The 23,007-nt window shown below is 41.1% G+C and overlaps 1 protein-coding gene across 5 annotated transcripts in view; it reads right to left on the bottom strand.

Annotated features, from left to right (window-relative positions):
* magi2a (membrane associated guanylate kinase, WW and PDZ domain containing 2a) overlaps positions 1–21,866 on the bottom strand; it is a gene marked incomplete at its 5' end in the record, with an annotated part of 338,913 nt that extends 317,047 nt beyond the window's left edge. For all 5 annotated transcript variants that reach the window (XM_080420917.1, XM_080420918.1, XM_080420919.1 and 2 more), the window contains one exon: positions 21,530–21,866. In XM_080420917.1, coding sequence (XP_080277043.1) covers positions 21,530–21,866 — 337 coding nt within the window. The remainder of the gene's footprint in view (positions 1–21,529) is intronic.
* Positions 21,867–23,007: the final 1,141 nt, after the last annotated feature.

Here is a 23,007-nt window from a genome sequence, read left to right as displayed (position 1 = left end):
GTAAAAATACCTCAAAATCGTACTTAAGTACAGTACTTGAGTAAATGTACTTAGTTGCTTTCCACCACTTCTCTATCGTTTCACTCTATCTCTCTTTCCCATCCCTTTTCCATTTCCCGCTTGTCTCTCCCTGTGCCAGTCAGTTAGGTATGTGGGTGTTGTCATCCTGTCACCACATCCCCAAGCAGAGAGACTGGCTACTGTGGCTCTATTGCACTGTTTCCCAAGCAGTGGGACCGATTTTTGTGGGTAAATAAAGTAAATAACCCCTTTTTTCGTTTCCTGTATTTATCCTATATATATATATCTCTTATTTCAAAAGATTATTAAAACAAATATTTCAAAAGTATTTCATAAATAAAATGAAAAAAATCTACACATTTCTATAATAAAATACATATATATTTTTTAAGAAGTAGATGAAAATAGCAGATCCACAAGCTTGTGGCGCAAAGCGACGCATTGTGAGCTTGTAGATCTGCTATTTTCACTAGTTTTGACAAACATCTCATTTCTCTTTTGGGTCTTGATCTAAAATAGTTTGGGAACCAGTGCTCTATTGTATGTGTGACTGAGTGCTACAAAGTTCTGGCTCGTACTGTAGCCCTGCATAGCCACTTAGTGCCCTACCATTCATAGATCTGGTGCTCCAGTGAGCAAGCGTGCAAAGATAAAATAGAGCTTTTAGATTTTAAGATACTAGTAAACGAGGTTCCCTAATGTGTGCACCTAAAGGCCTTTAGTTGTTTTAATAGTTCACACAGACTGTGTCAGATGGACAGTGCTTTGACTTGCCAGGTGCACTGTGTTTTAATCAAAGCTGTTTCTTTCATAGAGTAGTATCACTGATGCCTTCATACAGCGGTACTTCATATAAACTGTGTGTGTGTGTGTGTGTGTGTGTGTGTGTGTGTGTGTGTGTGTGTGTGTGTGTGTGTGTGTGTGTGTGTGTGTGTGTGTGTGTGTGTGTGTGTGTGTGTGTGTGTGTGTGTGTGTGTGTGTGTGTGTGTGTGGGGGGGTGTGTGGGGGGGTGTGTGTGTGTGTTGTTTATTTGGCCTTCTGTATCATGGCCTCGAACAGAAGGGCAGCGTTTTGATTTAAAGCCCAGAGACTTATCTGGGTCACCAGGTTTAATTGGATGCTTCTTTTCTCGAAAGGTGTCCCTGGGCCTGGACCCAGGGCCCTGCATTTGGGGAACATAAATGCTAAACAAATTGGAACCACACTATCAGACAACTGGCTCCCTGACAGATCCTAATCAGAGGCCCATTACTAAGACCTGAAGCCGATTCTACAAATGTCTTCTAAATCCCAACAGTTTTCTGAAAAACTTATGTTTCTTTATCAGTGGTGCTGAAACTTTTTCATGTCAAGGACCCCCAAAATGATATGTATTTGGCCGCGGACCGCCGGACCCCCCATCTCAAAATATTTTGTTCCAGGGACCCCCAGAGATTTGAGTTAAAAATGTATTATATATTCAAAGATTTGCACACATTTTCAAGATTTTTCAAAAATAGCAGATCTACAAGCTTGTAGCGCGGCACTCGGTGCCACGCTACGAGCTTGTAGATCTGCTATTTTTGAATAGCCAAAGCGTAAAATAATGCTTTTTAGCTCCAATAAAAAAATGACGCGTTCCAGGTCTTAAAAAGTTGTACTGTCAACATAGACATGCCAATGAAAAGTGAGACCATTGAAAACGCTCCGGTCACTACAGCCATGGGTCCAACGTGTACATTATTATATAGTTAATAACTAGTGACTGTAGTGTAGATACTGCACTGACTGCTGATGCTTATTCCACCATATTAGTCCTGGTATAAGCTGCTAGTGCGCGTTAAGTCGATTTGAGGCATGAAAATAATCACATCTCGCTGAATTCTCAAACGATTTACAAGCGGTTTCATTTGTTACAAATGCCAGACATTTAGGCCTCCTACTACTCAGGTGATCTGTCTGCTGAACAAATACAAATATAATACAAAAAAAGCTTTTTCATTTATTAAAATAAACTGGTGTGATACGTTAGTAGTACATGTTGGCTTGGTTTTTGGTATAGCCTCCATGGAGAAAAATGTACCCCACCACTGAATATCGGCCTACTCAGATTATCACACGCATTGAAACAGATATACGATGCTGTACACACAGCACCTTTGATACACTTTGATAGGCTCCAGGCTCTTATGGTGCGTTCACACGGGCAGATAAAAAGATACACGCTACCATTCATTTTCAATGCAAACCAGCGACATGAAGAGACAAAGACACATCCGACGTTTGTAGCTCTAGCGACAAAGATACAAAGCTACAAATTCAAGTTTAGCTGGGTTCAACTTCCAGATACAAAAGATACAAAGCTACAACTGTAGCTCCGATGTCCGCACGTTTGATGACGTCAGCGACCACGTTGAGCAACACAGATACAAAGCAACACAGCGACAAAGATGCGGTGTATTTTTGTATCTTCATATGTTTTAATTAAGACCTGAAGCCGATTCTACAAATGTCTTCTAAATCCCAAGAGTATTCTGAAAAACGTATGTTTCTATATCAGTGGTTCTCAAACTTTTTCATGTCAAAGGACCCCCAAAATGATATGTATTTGGTCGCCGACTCCCATCTCAAAATATTTTATTCCAGGGACCCTCCAGAAGCAAAGATTTGAGTTACAAATGTTCACTTTAAAAATATATATATTCAAAGATTTGCACACATTTTCACGATTTTTCATAAATAGCAGATCTACAAACTCGTAGCGAGGCACTCGGTGCCGCGCTACGAGCTTGTAGATCTGCTATTTTTGAATAGCCAAAGTGTAAAATAATGCTTTTTTAGCTCAAATCAAAAAGTGACACAGATGCGTTCCAGGTCTTAAAGGGTTAAACTGCCCGCGTGAACGCACCATTAGACTGTTCACATTCAACTGTGAATACAAAAACGTTGTGAATGGCTCAATGAATGAATGAATTTGAATGACGCGGTAATTTTGAAAGGCAAAATACTGCATTTAGGCTACGCATATTCATAGACAATGACATCATGACTGCATCTTTTGTTGGAATACCGTTGCCCAGGTTTCTATGTTCCCTAGCTAGATTCTCAGAACAAATTTTCGGCCTACACCTACCTGACATTTCCCTGACATGTACACAATGATGAATGTGCCCTATTCATTTAAGTGAGTGATCATACAATGGCTGTCTAGACTAGGGGCATTGAGATGTCTATAAAATGGTCTGAAACTCCCCTCTCCTTTGAATGCCTCACTTTTAAGTGGTGGTGAATAAATAGCAAACCTGGCCTCAGTTGATGGCGTACCAAGGTAGGGGTGTATGTATGTACAGTTTATGCATGTTGATAACTTTATTTTTCACTAGTGAATATCTATCTGTCAGTATATGAATGAATTACATCAATAAACAGTTGAAACTTATTAAAATGTATATTTGGGTTTATTCCAGAGAAGAGATCTTACAAGCGTCGGAAGAGCTTGGAGCGAGGTTCCAGATGTATTCTCCTGAAGTTTTGAACAGAGTCTTATACACATAGGGTGAATGTACACCTTGCGTCATCACGTCAGCTGTCGTCTTGCTTAGTTTCCTTGGCAACTAGGTTCACGGCGACCTTCAACACTGTAAACAATTCCGAGATTAACCTGCTATCTTAGTATTGTTGACTTATACTAGGAGCCATCAAAACAAAAACAAAGTTGCAGGCAGTGCCTGAGGGACCCAGGAAGTTCAACCAAACGGACACACAAGAGGCAGGCTGGCTAGCAAATATGAACAAGCACATACAAATGAAATATATCTTTATCAGATTGATATACATATTTATAGATCTGTCATGTGTCATGCACTGTAGATGCACAGGTTCACACACACAGGTGCATGCACAGGTGCCCGTTAATGAATTGAAGTTGTATGTCTCCACCTCTGTGACTGAGCTCGAGGGAGCGAGAGGGAGATTATTATCCTCGGCAATACTCTACGAGACCTTGGCTGAACCTGACACGGCTGTATTTCTTGCTAACACATGGCATGCCTCGCCTGAGTACGCCTCAGTAAACCCAGAGGTATTGTCGTTGCATCGCTCTCTCTCTCTTTTACAACATGTCATTAGTATGCCACGGATACAGTTGTTTTGTGTGTGTGTGTTTCTCAGCTATGGGGCCATATCAACACACCGGCGCTGTAAGGCATTAACCCATCTAGACCGGGAATGCATCTGTGTGTAATTTTTTTGTTTTGTTTTGTTTTTGTATTTTTTTTGTCATTTTTTGTCAGATTTATTTGGGCTATTTTTTGGAAAAGAATCGTGAAAATGTGTGCAAATCTTAGAATATATATATACATTTTTAACTCAAATCTTTGAATCTGGGGGGGTCCGTGGAACAAAATATTTTGAGGTGGGGGTCCGCAGCCAAATAGATACATGGCGTTTTAGGGGGTCCTTGTCATGAAAAAAGTTTCAGAACCACTTGATATCACAGCAACATAGTTGTTGTTTTTTTTAAACTGTATTTAGAAGACATTTGTAAAATCCCCCAGAAGCAAAGATTTGAGCTAAAAAAAAATTTAAAAATGCTTTAAAAATAATATATATTCAAAAGATTTGCACACATTTTCAAGATTTTTCAAAAATAGCAGATCTACAAGCTCGTAGCGCGGCACTCAGTGCCGCGCTATGAGCTTGTAGATCTGCTATTTTTGAATATCCCAAAGACATCTAAAAAATGACACACAGATGCGTTCCCGGTCTGAATGGGTTAATCTGCGTACAAACACCACGCTGACAGACACACACACACAAGCCTCCCTCTCTCTATAGAGCAGTACAAAAAAAAGCCTTCTATTTCTTCCAGTTGAATGTAGCAAAGGAGGAGGAGAGGTACAGACTTGGCACGCTGACTATACGGCCTGCGCCCTCACTACTAATGAGGTCAAACAGATAGACTGCTCCCTAAACTGAGCCTGTCCAACACATTCCAAAGCATCCTTAGTTGCAGCGCTATGCATCAGGAACAGCCTGCCCCCGCGGGCAGGGAGTCCTTGTTGGAGAAAAAGGCTTGTGTTTATTGTTGTTCAGCAATTTAGCACGGTACCCTACCTTATAGGTATGGTGTGATTTAAAGGACAACTTTGTTTTTTTTACAACCAAGGTTTATGTTTTAGCTTGTAATTAAAGTAAATAAAAGACGAGCGTTAACATTTTTTCATTTACTGCTTTCTATAGTTTTAGCAATTTTCGCGATCTTTTTTTTACTGTGGGCGGGGGCATTCGGGCAGGTGGCTAAATATGTTTTTTTTTACACAATAAAAAAAGGTCCCGTGGTCTTTGATGACCAGATGCGAGTTATTGGGGGCTAGAAGAGCTACTGTAAATAATAATAAAGAAATCGACGTGTTATTGTGTAAAAAAAATACATATTCAGCCACCTGCCCGAATGCCCCCGCCCACTGTAAAAAAAGATCACGAAAATTGCTAAAACTATAGAAAGCAGTAAATGAAAATTGTTTGACGCTCATCTTTTCTTTACTTTAATTACAAGCTAAAACATAAACCTTGGTTGTAAAAGAACAAAGTTGTCCTTTAAGCCACTAAGACCGGGTAAAGCATCTGTCATTTTAGATTTTAACCGCTTCAACCATTATTTTATACTTTGGGCTATTAAAAAATAGCAGATATGCAAACTCATAGCGCGACTCGGTGCCGCTCTATGAGCTTGTAGATCTGCTCTTTTTGAATAGCCAAAGTACAAAATAATGATTATAGCTAAAAATCTAAAATGACACAGATGCGTTCCCTTCCCGGATTGAATGTGTTAAATGCATTGCTCAAGGGCACTAGCTGTGGGTATAGGCTAAACGCTACTCATCTACACCTACTTGTAAGACGTTCCCAGCCAACTGGGAATTTGAACTAATGACCCCGTGGTCACAAATCTGTTACTTTCGAGGCTACTTGATCCTCCTCTCCTTGTTCTGGCGTTCGTTGGACGTCGTCCATTTCCTTCAACTAACCGCATACTTTCTATAATAGCTCGATGTCAACAGTACAATGCTAGTGGCAAAGAATGTTAAGACTTGTTTTGACTGGAGAAAAGCCAATTGAAATCAAGCATTCATAGCTGGTATTTGCTCATCTCTCTCTCACAGTTTGAATCCAGGTTAACTCAAGACTTTCATCCCTCAAGCTTTTGAAAAATAGTCCATGAGCCAGACAAGATTTCATTATCGAAAGAGTGGGCAAAACCATACCTATATTAAATTGTTCATAGGGTCAATACGAGTAAATAAATATATGATAACCTCTCCACAGGAGCAGCTTTTTCATGGTTATCACACATTTTGTTAGTTTCCCCATACGTACAAGACAGGTGAAAAAATGACAAAATTTAAAAAGGAGTTATCATAATGAAACTTCCTGAGTTGATTACTTACATGAAGACAATGATTTATCGTATTACAAGTTTTCTGAAATTGTATATTTAAATATGCAAATTAGGCATTTAGTCCATGAGCCAGAGCCCCAAAATTGAGCCAGATATTGAATATTCCCTCGTTAAAAACCTTTGACTCCAACATTAACAAAATGAAATAAGTATGTTGACTCTGGCTTTGTCCAATGTTGATTCTGGAAAGTTATGCAAATGTCGGCATATTTTCCTAATGCCTAATTTGCATATTTAAATATACAATTTCATAAAACTTGTAATACGATAAATCATTGTCTTCATGTAAGTAATCAACTCAGGAAGTTTCATTATGATAACTCTTTTTTATTTTATTTTATTTTTTGACCTGTCTTGTACGTATGGGGAAAATAACAAAATGTGTGATAACCATGAAAAAGCTGCTCCTGTGGAAAGGTTATCATATATTTATTTACTCGTATTGACCCTATGAACAATTTAATATAGGTTTGGTTTTGCCCACTCTTTCGATAATCATTGCTCAATTTTGGGGCTCTGGCTCATGGACTAAAATGTTAAACTGTGAGAGAGAGAGAGAACATAACTGTTGCATTTCCAGTAGATGTCTCGTACCCTCCCCTCCCCTCCTCCCCATCTCCAGAGTCAAAGGGAGTCACAGCCACTGGAATGTGAAGAATGCAGCCCAGAGAAAAACAATGGAAAGTGAGTGCCGATGTACAGATGTGCATGCCTTATCTAAGTTTTAAAAAACTATTCGATAGTACAGAAAACCTTTAATGAAAAAAAAAATGATCATAATAAATGATCATGAATAGTTTTTAATTTTCCCGACCCCCTTCACTGGCTTTTAGTTTACCAGTTTAACCCATTAATACCTGGAACGCATCCGTGTCACTTTAGATTTCTTTGGCTATTCAAAAATAGCAGATATACAAGCTCATAGCGCGGCACCGAGTGCCGCGCTACGAGCTTGCATATCTGCTATTTTTGAAAAATCGTGAAAACATTTTTTTTTTCAAAAACTGTTAGGATTTAGATTTTTTTAAAGAATCGCCTCATTCTTAATGGGTTAACACCCCTGCAGGAAAGGCTGTGGGATCACTAATGTCAGCAGGGATCAACCTCCTCCTACACACATAAATGTGCTCAGCAAGTGTCATGGCAATCTGCCCATTAGATATGATATTCATTGTGTGCCAATTTAAAATGTAGAATCTGACCTAAGTATGGCACAAAAGGAAAGGCCATGGGGTCACACATTCTATGGAATACATCCTCCAGGCATTATGAAAGCACACATTTCGTGTGTCAATTCAGCTTGCAGTTTTCGAGATACAGTACTGTACGTCTGGGACCGAAGTGGTGGACGGACGGACCAACAACGCCATCCATAGAGCCTCAACAATAGTGGGGTCCAGACACAGATCTCAATCAATCAGGGGGACAAGCTAAATATTTGGCTAATCAGCTTTAACTCATTAAATTAAGACCCGAGGCCGATTCTACAAATGTCTTCTAAATCAGTTTTCTGAAAAACGCACTGTATGTTTCTATATCAGTGGTGCTCAAACTTTTTCATGTCAAGGACCCCCATAATGATATGTATTTGCGGACCCACATCTCCAAATATTCTGTTCCAGGGACCCCTAGAATCAAAGATTTGAGTTAAAAAAAAATTGCTTTAAAAAAAATGTATATTCAAAGATTTGCCAAAATGTTAAGCTATGAGCTTGTAGATCTGCTATTTTTTTAATAGACAAAGTATAAATTAAAGTGGTTACACAGATGCTTTCCAGGTTTAAACGGGTTAAACACTCAGGCCAACACAACCTCTCGTGCTCTGATTTCTACATCATTATGCAGACAGTCAGAGAGACAGACACTGTGTTGCATTTTAGCTGTGGTAGATAGGAACGGTGGTGCTGTTAAAAACCACAAGAGTGTGGAGGCATTATGCTGTGTGGGCGTTTTGCTACCCACTCTCAACATCAGTCAGTTAACCCTTTAAGACCGGGAACGCATATGTCATTTTAAGATTTCTTTGGCTATTCAAAAATAGCAGATATACAAGCTCATAGCGCGGCACTCGGTGCCGCGCTATGAGCTTGTAGATCTGCTATTTTTGAAAAAATCATGAAAGTTTGTGGAAATCTTTGGAATACATACATTTTTTAAAGCAAACATTTTTAACTGGAATGCTTTTTCTTTAAACGTATGTTTCTATTATCAGTGGTTCTCAAACCTTTTCATGTCAAGGACCCCCAAAATTATATGTATTTGGCCGCGGACCCCCATCTAAAAATATGTTGCAATAGGGACCCCCAGAAGCAAAGATTTAAGTAAAAAATGTTTCCTTTAAAAATATATATATTCAAAGATTTGCACAAAAATAGCAGATCTACAAGCAGATCTACAAGCTCATAGCGCGGCACTCGGTGCCGCGCTATGAGCTCGTATATCTGCTATTTTTGAATAGCCCAAAGAAATCTAAAAATGACACACAGATGCGTTCCCGGTCTCAATGGGTTAATCAGAAATTAGATGCCGCAATCCGAGTGCATTACCCTCATGCATTTACAGTACTGTGCCCAGATTGCCGTAACACGCTGAGCAGATTCAAAGTTACTTTGAATGGCATATGTTGGGCCATCTGGAGGTATTCTTATTGAATAACCCGTCACATTCTTTTATAATCAGGAATATAGCCTTTCAAGAGCCAAAAAAAAAAGAAAGGACCCTGTGTGATCGATAGCAAAGGCAGCGCTTGTGTGCATTTCACATCAAGATGAGAAGTCATTGCACTCATATAATCATACTATAATTAGACACTTCGAAAAATAAATGAAGACTTTTATTATAGCCATGCAAAGATTGCAGATTTATTAGGAGGATATACATAACTGCAAGGCAGTCTCCACACCAAGACACTGTAAGTGTAAACTACTGATTGATTGGTGTTGCCTATTGGAGGGGGCAATAAGCTTTGCTGAGGGAAAAAAATGCCATCTGCTAATTTAATTTAACTCGTTAGATGCACCTGAGCGTGTACTGTACACTGAGAAAGACAGCATGTGTGGGCTGCATGTGTGTACATGTGTTCTGAAAGAACCAGAACAGAGCGATTGAATCGCTCTGGTCTGGTTCTTTGGGTGAGTGTGTGTGTGTGTGTAGGTGCAGTAACGGTAACAGAGTTTAGAGACCTAAAGATGGGTGACAAATTAAAGTAAAAACCTGAATAAGTGAGTGAAGAATCATAGCAAGTAGGTGGATTGCATACAATTAAGCAATTAACATCCTATCATGCACTGTGGCATAAAAACGCTGAGCAGGCCAAGTTGACCTCGATTTTGGATCAAGGTGGCAAGAGAAAAAAAGATCAAATTGACAGTATGTGTCCATTGGTCAAGAGTTTACTTGACCAATGGACTGTGCAGTCTGTCAGTAGAATGACAGAAACACAGCACTAATGTGCACACGTCAATGCACCGCTCACATACAAATGCAGTCACACATGTACATGCACAACATAAGCATTGCACACATGTACCTACTACCTGCACATTGAAGTGCATGTAGATGCGCACACACACGCCTAAATACTACATAAAATGACACACACACTCCCTATGGAGCATTGCCAAGCCCCACAGTAGTATAGTGGATATTATTAGGGTTACATTATCTGACTGTGTATGTGTTGTATCATCATTACCCGTACCCAGAGGTGAGCCTTGCAGTAGATAGAGGATGGAAAAAAAGCAAGATATCTCTCCTCTCAGCTTCAGTCAAGCATGATCGGCAAGGAGGCAGCAGTAGTGCTGCTGCAGCCCTTGGGGACATGTTGGTAGCACGCACGCGTCTCTCACACACACACACACACACACACACACACACACACACACACACACACACACACACACACACACACACACACACACACACACACACACACACACACACACACACACACACACACACACACACACACACACACACACACACACACACACACACACACACACACACACACACACACACACACACACACACACACACACACACACACACACAAGGTATGATGCAAGCTATTAGTCAGGGGATATTAAAACAATCTTGGAATAAATTCCTTACCAAAAAAAATCTTCACCAATGTGTTTGTAAAGGTGTCTAGTAACACATCTAACAAAGACTGAAATGCAGTTTCCCTAGGAGAATTTGTGACAGCTCCTGAAAGTTGGGGTACCCACCATAACCTTATGCGGGGAAATAAATCAAATTTTAATTCTGTTTTAAGTAGCATGTGAGGGGTCAAACTGGGGTGTTTTTATGATTCTGAATCCATTGCAAGCATTTGTTTTGCACCAAAACCACTCCTTGGGCTAAAAACGGCCATAGCCATCCTTTTCCAGGTATACTTTTTGTGTAAAAAGCCCATTGAGATTGGGCTGTTTTTAGCCCAAAGAGTGGTTTTGGTGCAAAACAAATGCTTGCAATGGATTCAGAATCATAAAAACACCCTAGTTTGCCCCCTCACATGCTACTTAAAACAGAATTAAATTTAGATTTTTTTCCCTGCATAAGGTTATGGTGGGTATAACCATCACCCCAACTTTCAGCAGCTGTCAAAAATTCTCCTAGGGAAACTGCATTTCAGTCTTTATGAGATGTGTTACTAGACACTTTTACAAACACATTGGTGAAGATTTTTTTTGGTAAGTGTGTGTGTGTGTGTGTGTGTGTGTGTGTGTGTGTGTGTGTGTGTGTGTGTGTGTGTGTGTGTGTGTGTGTGTGTGTGTGTGTGTGCGTGCTGCATACAAACAGCACAACTTGCAACGGCAACTTAACCCCCTCAAAACGGGACTAGATCATGAAGACGAACGAGGCAGACAGTCGACACCACATTACTCTCATATCACATATCTCTCCGGGGCTTGCCCCCCGTCTTTTTTAAACCCCCGCCAGACTAGTGACCGGTCCACTCTCATCAGCGCACACATCCATCATTCAATTACTTCAACATGGGCCATTAACCCATTCAATCCGGGGAAGGCATCCGTGTGTCATTTTAAGATTTCTTTGGCGATTCAAAAGTAGCAGATTGTAGATCTGCTATTTTTGAAAAATCTTGAAAGTTTGTGCACATTTTTGAATATATATATATTTTTAAAGCGAACATTTGTAACTCAAATCTTTGCTTCTGGGGCAGTTCCTGGAACTTCATATTTTGAGATGGGGGGTCCCTGGAACAAAATATTTGGAGATGGGGGGTCCCTGGAACAAAATATTTGGAGATGGGGGGTCCCTGGAACAGAATATTTTGAGATGGGGGTTAGTGGCCAAATACATGTAATTTTGGGTGGTCCTTGACATGAAAAAAAGGTTTGACTGATATTTAGCAACATAAGTTTTTCAGAAACCCGTTTGTACATTTGTAGATGTGTTCCAGGATTCAATGGGTTAAAGCCAGAGTGATAATATATTGGTTGTCTCTCTGCCGGCAGACTGACTGGATAGCCTACTTAACAGTATGTCCACGATATGAGCTTAAGTGTGTATTATAACTTCATCCTACTACGTGTTTACTTGGCAAAGACAGCCTCCAGCTATACCGCACGAACAGCGCGAGGCGGTAAACTCACCCACCCTGTAATATATACAGTACTATGTCTCCGTGTTTATTCTGGGCATGCGTTTTACATTATAGTTGCTATGTAGCGGTATGCCAATGTTGAGCAGGTTCTGGAGGGATGTTTTGACACACCGGTGGGCATTTTGTGTATGCACGACAGCGCGTGAAAGAGTTAGCGTATCCTCAACATGTCCTTCAGAGGACCATCAACATTCACCAGGCTGTGTTGTGGGGTTTCAAGTTAGAACGGCTAATAAAGACAAGCCCCCCCACCCCCCCCCTGTACCAGACACGCCACAGTCTGTTCTCAGACCTTATGCCAGACTGGCATCCACCAGCCCATCTAATTCCCCCTGTCAAAATAAGTGGAGGAAATAGTGCGTGGCTCACTTGCTTAACCCATTAAGGCCCGGGAACGCATCTGTGGGTCATTTTTAGATTTATTTGGGCTATTCAAAAATAGCAGATATATTAGCTCATAGCGCGGCACTTATGAGCTTGTAGATCTGCTATTTTTGAAAAATCTTGAAATATTTGTGCAAATCTTTGAATATATATATATATATATATACACATTTTTAACTCAAATCTTTGCTTCTGGGGGTCCCTGGAACAAAATATTTTGAGACGGGGGGGGGGGGGGGGTCCGCGGACAAATACATATCATTTTGGGCGTCCTTGACATGATTTTTTTTTTGAGAACCACTGATATATAGCAACAAAAAAAAACGAACTGTTAGGATCTAGAAGACATTTGTAGAAGCAAAGATTTGAGTTAGAAATGTTTTTCTTTTCAAAAAAATTGCAGATCTACAAGCTCATAGCGCGGCACTTTTTGAATAGCAAAAATAAATCAAAAAATTACACACAGATGCGTTTTCCCGGTCTTAAAGGGTTAAAAAGCGCAAAATAAAAACTAACCATACAGCAAGGTTTTTTCCTCTTGGTTGGGAAGGTACTGTCATGGCTGTGAGCCTGCCTCTGTCTCGTTACAACTCCCCGCGCCCGGGCTAGCATAATGACTTCCCCCTCGACAGGCAGACAGTGCTGTGCTGTGTGTGTGTGTGTGCGTGGCGAGCACGTCAAAAATGCCTCTGGCTGACCTGGAAATGTCTACTCTTATACCGGCGCCGTGCGCGTGGTGCCTCTGAGGGAGTCTCAATCAGTAGTAGCAGGCCGGTTCTCTCTCTCTCTCCTATCAGAGCACAGGTAAAGAGTCTCTCACTCTGAAAACATGCAACGCCAAGTCTTCAATGATGTCCACATTAACCCATTAAAACCCGGGAAACACATCTGTGTGGAAACCACTTTAAACCGTTATGTTATACTTCGGCTATTTAAAAAAAATAGCAGATATACAAGCTCGTAGCGCGGCACCAAGTGCCGCGCTACGAGCTTGTAGATCTGCTTTTTTTTTTTTTTTTGTGAAAATTTGCCAAATCTTTGAATATACAATTTTTTTAAGCAAACATGCTTAACTCAAATCTTTGCTTCTGGGGGTCCCTGGAACAACATATTTTCAGATGGGGGTCGGCGGTCAAATACATATAATTTTTGGGGTTCTTGACATGAAAAGGTTTGAGAACCAACTGATATGGAAAAATAGGTTCTTCATGAAAACCGTTAGGATTTAGAAGACGTTTTGTAGAATCGGAAACCTCAGGCCTTACTGGGTTAAGCCTTAAGTTGAGATAGGGAAACTTGAGTGTTTGGGCATGCATATTTGTCTTTGTCTGAGAGAGTCTTAAGTGTGTGTGTGTGTGTGTGTGTGAGATACAGAGAGAGAATGAGGGAGAACATGTTTATCGTTCACACAAATCCAGGGCAAGCCAGGGGGAGAACTGGATAGTATTTTACAAAAGAAAGTTGACAAAGACACGTCGTTTAGCCATCGCTGGTGTTGACGCCACAGTTAGCCACAGGGCCAGGCACAAACTACAAACAGCAAGTCCACTGGTCATTTCCCTCATGCTATATCCCTCGTGTCTTCCTCCAGTGAGCATTCACTATAATCCAGCGGGGCGTATCTGTGACTATAATTGTACCCTATGTTCCTGTAATGTCCCAGTTAGTGTGTGTTGCGGAGATTCTAATTATGTCCTGCAGGGCTCCAGTTGATTGCCGGAGGGCCATCTCGTCTAATCCTTACCCCAGGGACTAATAAAAGACCTGGGGTGTGTGCGTGTGCGCGCGCGTGTGTGTGTGTGTGTGTGTGTGTGTGTGATGATGGGACATTTGTATTTCGTAAGTCATGAAAAATGTAGGCCACATTACAGTGAATAGGAAATGGAATTTGTAAGTACACTTCATCTTCATCACAGTTGCAAAGTTCACAGTTATCATAAGGGGGGAAATGATAAAAGCATGCAAATTGTGGCACAGACCTTTTAATTACATAAATTGCCATAATGAGAGTTATCATCACAGATAAGAAAGACAGTGCAAAAGTGCTATTGGTTCAAGTCATTACATTATTGAAGCAGTGCGTCCATGGAAAAGAGACTATTGTGTATGTATTTTCTGCCTCCTTGGAGATCCACTGTGCATGTGAGCTAGTGGTCAGTAGCAGCACTGTTCATTAGCTTGAGGCAAAAAGAGAGAAAAGATCTTGTCTAATTATCATTGAGGAAGATGCATGGTTTGTTGATGCTGAAAGGAGGGATATTATGTATCCCTCATTAGATAGTTAGTTGTGGTTTAGTGTGATAGCTGGCACTTAAAGCTACACTATGTAACTTTTTTTAGCGAATCAAATGCAGTGGTAGTGTTTGGTCTTCCTGCTCTTCTATTGAGAAATCCTGTGGTCTGGTTTGACCACTACTGGTTGACAAAGGTACTATCTCTACGTCAAAATAAAAATTCCCCCTTGAACAAGCGGACACGCTCTTTTAGCTCAGTAGTAAACACATACATGGCTTATTACCAGATGAGTCATTGTAGAAAGAGTGACAGTACAGTATACAGCCTCATTACAATAGTTTTCCAATCACTTTGCAGGTCAACAAGTGGCGTCCTTTCTCTTATAAAGGCTAAACATTGGCAACTGTGTATGTAGAGTTCACACACCCGCTTTTCCCACCAGGCTTTGGCAGACGGCTGTGTTGTTGAAGGACAACGGACGCTCGCTTACGCGAAACAACAACAATAAAACCTGGCGAAAACAGTTGCGTGCATTATAGCGCTTATGAGGATAAAGGAATTCGCCAGTCTAAATGTCTAGTTTGCTACTTCACAACTAATACTACTTTTGTTTTGCTAAATATAAACTTTCACGACAGCCTAAGTACAAATATAATTTATGAAGGCGACTACAGTGAAATCTTGAACCTAAACGACGCAGTGACTAGGAGCATCGCCAAGTTGAAGTTACTACGATCCGATGGGAAAGCAGGGGTCGCGTAGTGTTCAGGCCTCAAAAGATGACATTAATTGTCTCTTATTTCTTTGGCTATTCAAAAATAGCAAATATACTAGCTTGTATATCTGCCATTTTTGAAAAATCGTGAAAATGAGTGGAAATCTTTGAATATATATATTTTAAAGCAAATATTTGCTAAATATGTTGTTCCAGGGACCCCCAGAAGCAAAGATTTGAGTTACAAATGCTCGCTTTAAAAAATATATTTTCAAAGATATGCACAAATGTTCACGATTTTAAAAAAAATAGCAGATCTACAAGCTCATAGCGCTATGAGCTTGTAGATCTGCTATTCTTGAATAGCCAAAGACATCTTAAAATGACACAGATGCGGTCTTCTGCAGGGGCTCTACAGAATGACTTTCTGCTAAACAACACATCTCCTCATTAAACATCCATCCGTCTTTAGACATCTGCAGGCAGTGAGTGGGAAGACGCCCCGGCAAAACCGGCAAGACTCATTAATTAGCGCTCGTCCAATCTATACAATCAAGGTGTCCCGGGTGGTGAAGAAGAGGACAAAACTCTCTACCCCACTTAGGTTCGATTCCCGACAGAGGTGCCGCCGCCTACGCCACGGCTAGTGCCAGGTGCTCCAATTAACCTAACTGGCAGTGGAAACTGGCGGGGTATTGTGTTAGTTGTCGCTGCAACTACTACTGGTTTGGTCAGGTGGTGCCTGTTCAGCAGGGAGGGGCCAGAGGGCATTCAATTCAGTTCAATTCAAGTGTCTTCCTGGAGAAACTCTTGAAAAGAAGAGGCTGATGTGCTGATCGGAGAAGGAATGTGGCTGTCTCTTCACCCTCCCCAAGCCAACAGCACAGGTTTGGCAGTGACAGAGACCGCAGTACACAAGGGGGAGTTGGCATGGCAACAAATACATTGGGAAGGGGGGGGGCGGGCGTCAATAGCAGTGGTTGTCAAACTTTTTTCATGTCAAGGACCCCAAAAATGATATGTATTTGGTCACGGACCCCAATCTCAAATATTTTGTTCCAGGGACCCCCAGAAGCAAATATTTGAGTTACAAATGTTCGCTGTAAAAAATATATATACAAAAAGGTTTGCACACATTTTCACGATTAAAAAAAAATAGCAGATCTACAAGCTCATAGCGCGGCATTCGGTGCCGCGCTATGAGCTTGTATATCTGCTATTTTTGAATAGCCAAAGTATAAAAGGTTAAAGTGGTTAAAACTATTGTGACACTATATTTAACACATTTTGCTGGGGACCCCCTGGACCCCCTGGAACCCCCCCCCCCCCCCCCCCCCAGGGACCCGGACCCCACTTTGGGAACCAACGGTCAATACAATCTATCACTTATCAAGTCAAGATATCAAAGTGTGTTTGTATAAGCCTTGCTGTATTTTGAATAGATATTTGGTATGAGATATACAGGATCTCACATGGACGGACCCGCACGTGCACACACCAAGGATTTGATTCAAAGCTTCTTACAGGGTTTTACAGATTTTTCACCCCAAATCGAATTTGAGATCTCTCAGTCAGCTTGCAATGCAAGACATCCAAATGTCATGAGCTGAGAAGATCAAAGAGACTCGCGGTCAGGGAAGTGTGTCTATGTAACAGTTTCCCATCCAGTGGACAAGCAGAAATTCCATCAGATTCATACGAGTAGGCAAGCACTTTACATGGCTAGAGATGGAGAGGGGTTGTGTGTGTGTAAAACTATGACGAAAAATGTTTGTCGACTGCCTTTTTTTCACTGACGAAAACTAAATAAAAAACGAAATAAAAACTAAGCTACGATGACTAAAACTAAAATTTTCGTCAACAAATAAAAACTAGACTAAGATGTTAGTGAGGGATCTAGTGGAGAAGAGATCCAGTAGAACTAAAAGACAAGTCATTGGTTGCGCTCGGGTGTTGCGCTCTGAAAATAGCCGATCTACAAGCTCACAACGCGCCGCGACGCGTTGTGAGCTTGTAGATCGGCTATTTTCAGCATGCAACCAAGTGAAAAATCAGAGATTATGACGCCATCAAGGCACCGCCAAAATACATTTTAGTCGACTAAATCAACTGTAGATTTAGTCGACTATAACCTTATGATATTTAGTCAACTAAAACTAGAGAAAAACTAAAACATTTCAGATGACTGAATTGAATTTTATTCAAAAGACTATAGCCTCGATCTCCAGGCTTTTATTGTTTAGTTTTGCTAAAAAATAAAAGCCTGGCCCAACCATAGCCCGTACTGGGTATGAGGAAGTGTTTCACTTCCCAACCAACCAGAGTGCAGTGGGCGTCGCTCGTAATGTTGTGTTAACGGGGCGGGGGTTGACGGACAGATCGGTGAACCAATGGGATCAGCCGCAGTCTCTCGCCGGCTCTTTACACCCGCCCCTTTATACACGAAATCAGGAGGGTTGGGGCAGGCTAAAAAGACTATGACTAAAACTAAGTCAAAATGTGCTGTCAAAATCAACACTGGTGTGTGTGCGTGTGCGTGTGTGTGTGTGTGTTGGGGTGAAAGTTGGGGTTAGCAAAAGGGCACACTTAAGAAGCTTTAAAGGTTCGGCTTGAAATGAAAGGTTTCATTTAAAAATCACTAGTAGTGTTCACTTTTTACTTATGCCGCCGCTCACAGAATCACAATATTTCCTTTTCACTCCAGCGCTTGACATTTGATATTACATTTTAATATTTTCCAAGAATCTTGGATTCCTCTGACAGCCCAAGCCTTGGCGGCTCATGAAGTGCCTGGTGAAACCAAAGCAGCATGCATATGCAATCCAATGTGCTGGGGTGGCAAGAATGAAAAATCAGATTCTGTCCACCCAAGGCTATACAAATTAGCTAGTCAATAGACCTAACCTTAATTTCCTCCTGGCTTTCAAAATTAAACACTTTTGGAGAAGATTAACAACTGCAAAATGTGGTGGAATCCTTTCCACCAAAAAGTAAACAAACTTGCAACCACAAAAGCCCATCTGCTACAACTGGATGCCACACCCACATTCTGACACCATTCAAGCTAGCAAAAACCAGTGTTGCCATGTCGGCTTATTATAAGCGACTTTGGGCTTCTTTTTCTGTAAAGTTGCTTGTAAATATTGGTAGTTGGCTTGTTTCTAACGTGTACTTGCTTATTTAGGCTTGCTTCCAAATGTGTTAATTATTATTTAAACCAGTGGTCTCAAATATGTTCATGAAAATGTTTTGTGCTCAGGGAGCATTTGTTGTTAGAATGTTTCAAAAAATATATTCAAAATATTCCACATTTTATTGCAAGAGTTTTTGAGGTGGCGACCGTGTTCCGAGGTTGCCGGATTTGCCCCGGGGCGAGCGTGTTTTGGGGCGAGCGGTTTTTGGTATTCGCTTCTTTTGGGCTCGTTTTCCTAGACCTGGTTGCTTATTTCTCTCACAAAACATGGCAACACTGCGTTCAAGCTATTGTAAAGACAACTCGGGACCACTAAGTGTAGCCCAAGGAATATCTGAAAACCATTTATCTATTTGTAAACAACGTGTTTGGGGCCATGGGTTGTCTCTTTGAAAACCCTAGTACTTTGGCATGATGTGAATTTACCCATCCGACTGCCTCAAACATAACACTAAACACACCCCCTTAAAAGCAACAACACAGAGACACAGCCAGTGGTGGAAAAAGTACTCAAATGTTTTACTTAAGTAAAAGTATCAATACTGCAATGTACAGCTGTTACAAGTAAAAGTCCGGAATAAAAGCAGATCTACAAGCTCACGAGCTTGTAGATGATCTGCTATTTTCAAATAGCCAGGTATAAAATAGGGCTAAAGTGGTTACTGTATGTTTTATAATGTAATATATTTATATCTGCAAATTAACTAAAGTTTTCTAATAATTGTAGTGGAGTAAAAGTACAATATTTGCCTCTGAGATGTAGTGGAGTAGAAGTAAAAGTATTGACGATTGGTGGAAATACTCCAGTAAAGTAAAAAATACCTCAAAATTGTACTTAAGACAAGTACAGTACTTACATGTACTTATAGTTACTTTACACCAATTAGCGACACAACTAAACTAGACACCTTTTTCTAACCACGCTTTTTCATCACATCTATTTCCACGCTACGTCTTCATCATGTTTATCAGGCCCGTTAGAAACAATGTATGTAACAATGTATGAGGAAAGTTCAGGACAGACAACAGTGGTGTAAAGTAACTAAGTACATTTACTCAAGTACTGTGCTTACTTCTTAGGTTTCATCTTTTTAGCATCCTTTTGTATAGAACTGTACTTTGTGCTTTTTATGGGGCAAACTGTTAATAAAGTATTCAATCAATCAACTCCACTACATCTCAGAGGCAAATGTTGTACTTTTACTCCACTGCAATTATAGTTAACCACTTCAGCCTCATTTACACACACACACACACACACACACACACACACACACACACACACACACACACACACACACACACACACACACACACACACACACACACACACACACACACACACACACAGTACATTTTGATACCAATACTTTTGTACTTTTACTCAAGTCAATTTTGGATTCCAGAACTTTTACTTGTAACAAGAGTATTTCTACTTTTGACTGTGAATACTTTTCCCACCACTGCTTCCACGGAAAAGGCAATAGCGATGCTGTCTGTCAAGCAGCGCATCAATATCTGCTTCATGCATAGCTGTAGAATAAAACTCTCGTAGACGTATTTATGATTCTGACGTTTTCAATCTGCGAGAGTTGTAGGGTTCACCCCCCATGGAGACAGGGACTTTCAGCACTATACCCCGTAGACACTCCAAACATGTACAAAATTGAAAATAAAGGTGCTTAACCCCACGCCCCAAATGTTAACTCTCGCTACGGGGTAGTAGTTTAATGTAATAATCCATATCTTTGAATAAAGAAGTGTTTTAATGCCGTCTGTGGCCGATTCTGTCGGAAGTTCCCAATGGGCGGTAGTGACGCGCCCATCTGGTGAAACCCAGAATTACACTCAATGTAAACAGGAAGTAAACGAGGGTGAAAAAATGAATTTCGGCCACAGACGGCATTAAAAAACACTTCTTTATTCAAATATATGGATTATTACATTAAACTACTACCCCGTAGCGAGAGTTAACATTTGGGGCGTGGGGGTAAGCACCTTTATTTTCAATGTGTACATGTTTAGAGTGTCTATGGGGTATAGTGCTCAAAGTCCCTGTGTCCATGGGGGGTGAACCCTACAACTCTCGTAGATTGAAAACGTCAGAATCAGTAAATACGTCTACGAGAGTTGTATTCTACAGCTAAAACTAAACACCTTTTTCTAACCACGCTTTTTCATCACATCATTTTTCCGCGCTACGTCTTCAACATGTGTATCAGGCCCGTTAGAAACAATGTAATGAGGAAAGTTCACGCTGTTTGTTTGTTTTTGTTCGCCGTTGCCCATCGATTCCTTCCACTTGGAAGACAGACGACAACAGTGGTGTAAAGTAACTAAGTACATTTACTCAAGTACTGTACTTATTATAAGTACAGTTTTGAGGTATTTTTTTAATTCTTAGGTTTCATCTTTTTAGCATCCTTTTGTATAGAACTGTACTTTTAGTACTTTGACTTTTGGTACTTCAAGTACATTTTTGATACTAATACTTTTGTACTTTTACTCAAGTCAATTTTGGATTCCAGACTTTTACTTACAAGAGTATTTCTACTTTTGACTGTGAATACTTTTCCCACCTACTGCTTCCACGGAAAAGACAATAGCGATGCTGTCTGTCAAGCAGCGCATCAATATCTGCTTCATGCACACAAAAGAGTGTTTTTATGGAGTCGCTGCAACAAAAAGCAAGAAGAGGCGCTTGTTGTCTCAATGCATTTCGAGACGATCCAAAACAACATAAGCTCTCAGGTCCATAGCGTTTGGAAGGAGTTCTCCTTAATAGCCGATCTACAAGCTCCACAACGCGTCGCATCGCGACGCGTTGTGAGCTTGTAGATCTGCTATTAAAGGAGAACTCCTTCTAAAACGCCACCAGAGCTACCACTAAAAACAACTCAGTTCTCTCACCTTGTTTCACACACTTGAGGCGGACGGGGTCCTTGCAGTGGCGGACCACCGCGTGCACGTCCCTGGTGGTCAGTCCGGCCACCGGCGTATCGTTGACCTCCAGGAGCAGCTCGTCTTGGGAGAGTTTGCCGTTTTTATTGACCACTTTATTCCCCCCGATAACAACAACCCCAACAACCCCCCCTCCTCCGACGAACCACGGGAACTGTCCGTTCTCCGCGCCTCCCTCCAGGCGCTCGAACCCGAGCAGCTCCCCGGACTCCGCGCTCCTGCCGAGGACATTCTCGTGGACTTTGTTGGTCCAGTGGTTCTTCTTCTTCTTGAAGCTTTTGGACATGGCTGTGAGGAAAAAGAACACGACCAGCATCACACGAGGGAAGCCATAGTAGGAGGAAACTTGGGTATCTGCCTTGGTTTTCTTTTTTTGCCTGTTATAGTCCTGGTGTTGTTGGTGCCTGTTTCGGCTCCACAGCTGGTTTTTCTGGGGGTTGTTTTAACAGTAAACGCCAGTAGTATCCATGTCAGCAGACACACACACATTCACACACACATACATACATACATGCATGCATGCACACACACACACAGAGCAGCTGGATCAGCCTGCGTTGCTGTTACTCAGTGAGAGCTGCTCCAACTCTGTTCCAGCAAAACTCAACTGACCCGGATGTGATGGCTGGAAGAGAGGAGGAGAGAGGGTTTGGGAAAATCCTGCTTTCCATGGAGGGAAAAAAACAGAAAGCTACTGGTATTTCCACTGACATGCCGACAGACAGTGGTGTGGATGGAAGAAGAAGTACTCACTTTTTTTTACTTGAGTAAAAGTATCAATGCTTCTCCCTAGCTTTTGATCCACCCTAGATCAGGGGTCTTCAACAGGGGGTCCTCAGAGTTACTACAGGGGGTCCGCCAAATATTTGTGTGATATGATATGATTTATTTTTTTTACCATAACCACTTGAACTCTAGCATCCCTTTTTCTGAGGAGCACTTTAGCCAAAAATAGCAGATCTACAAGCTCACAACGCGAGGTATAGGTGTAGAGGGAAAAAAGAGCAGACCAAGTAAACCAAAAAAAAGTTTAATTCTGAAACACAATTTTATACAATATAGAGGGGGTCCCTGCTTCATCTCTCTCTCAGCTAGGGGGTCCTTGGCCTGAAAAGGTTGAAGACCCCTGCCCTAGATGTTTCTCCATACAGTCTGCACCCCCTATGCACCCCCCCCCCTCTCCCCCATGCTCTTATCTTGTGGTCTGTCATTGTTTTAACTTTTGTTTTTGTTTTTAATGTTTTGCAATGCTGTAAATTTTTTATGTTGTTTTTATCATGCTGTACAGCACTTTGGTCAACCCTGGTTGTTTTTAAACGTGCTTTATAAATAAAATTGACTTGACTAGACTAGACTAGACTAGACTTGACTTGACAATGTTACAAAGTACAAGTCTGGTGTTCAGAATTTACTTGAGTAAAAGTACA

The sequence above is a fragment of the Gymnoscopelus braueri genome (assembly GCF_963280865.1).
Source record: "Gymnoscopelus braueri genome assembly, chromosome: 23".
NCBI classification, from domain to species: Eukaryota; Metazoa; Chordata; class Actinopteri; order Myctophiformes; family Myctophidae; genus Gymnoscopelus; species Gymnoscopelus braueri.
Note: the sequence above shows the minus strand (reverse complement) of the source record. Positions and strands in the feature narration are given on the sequence as shown.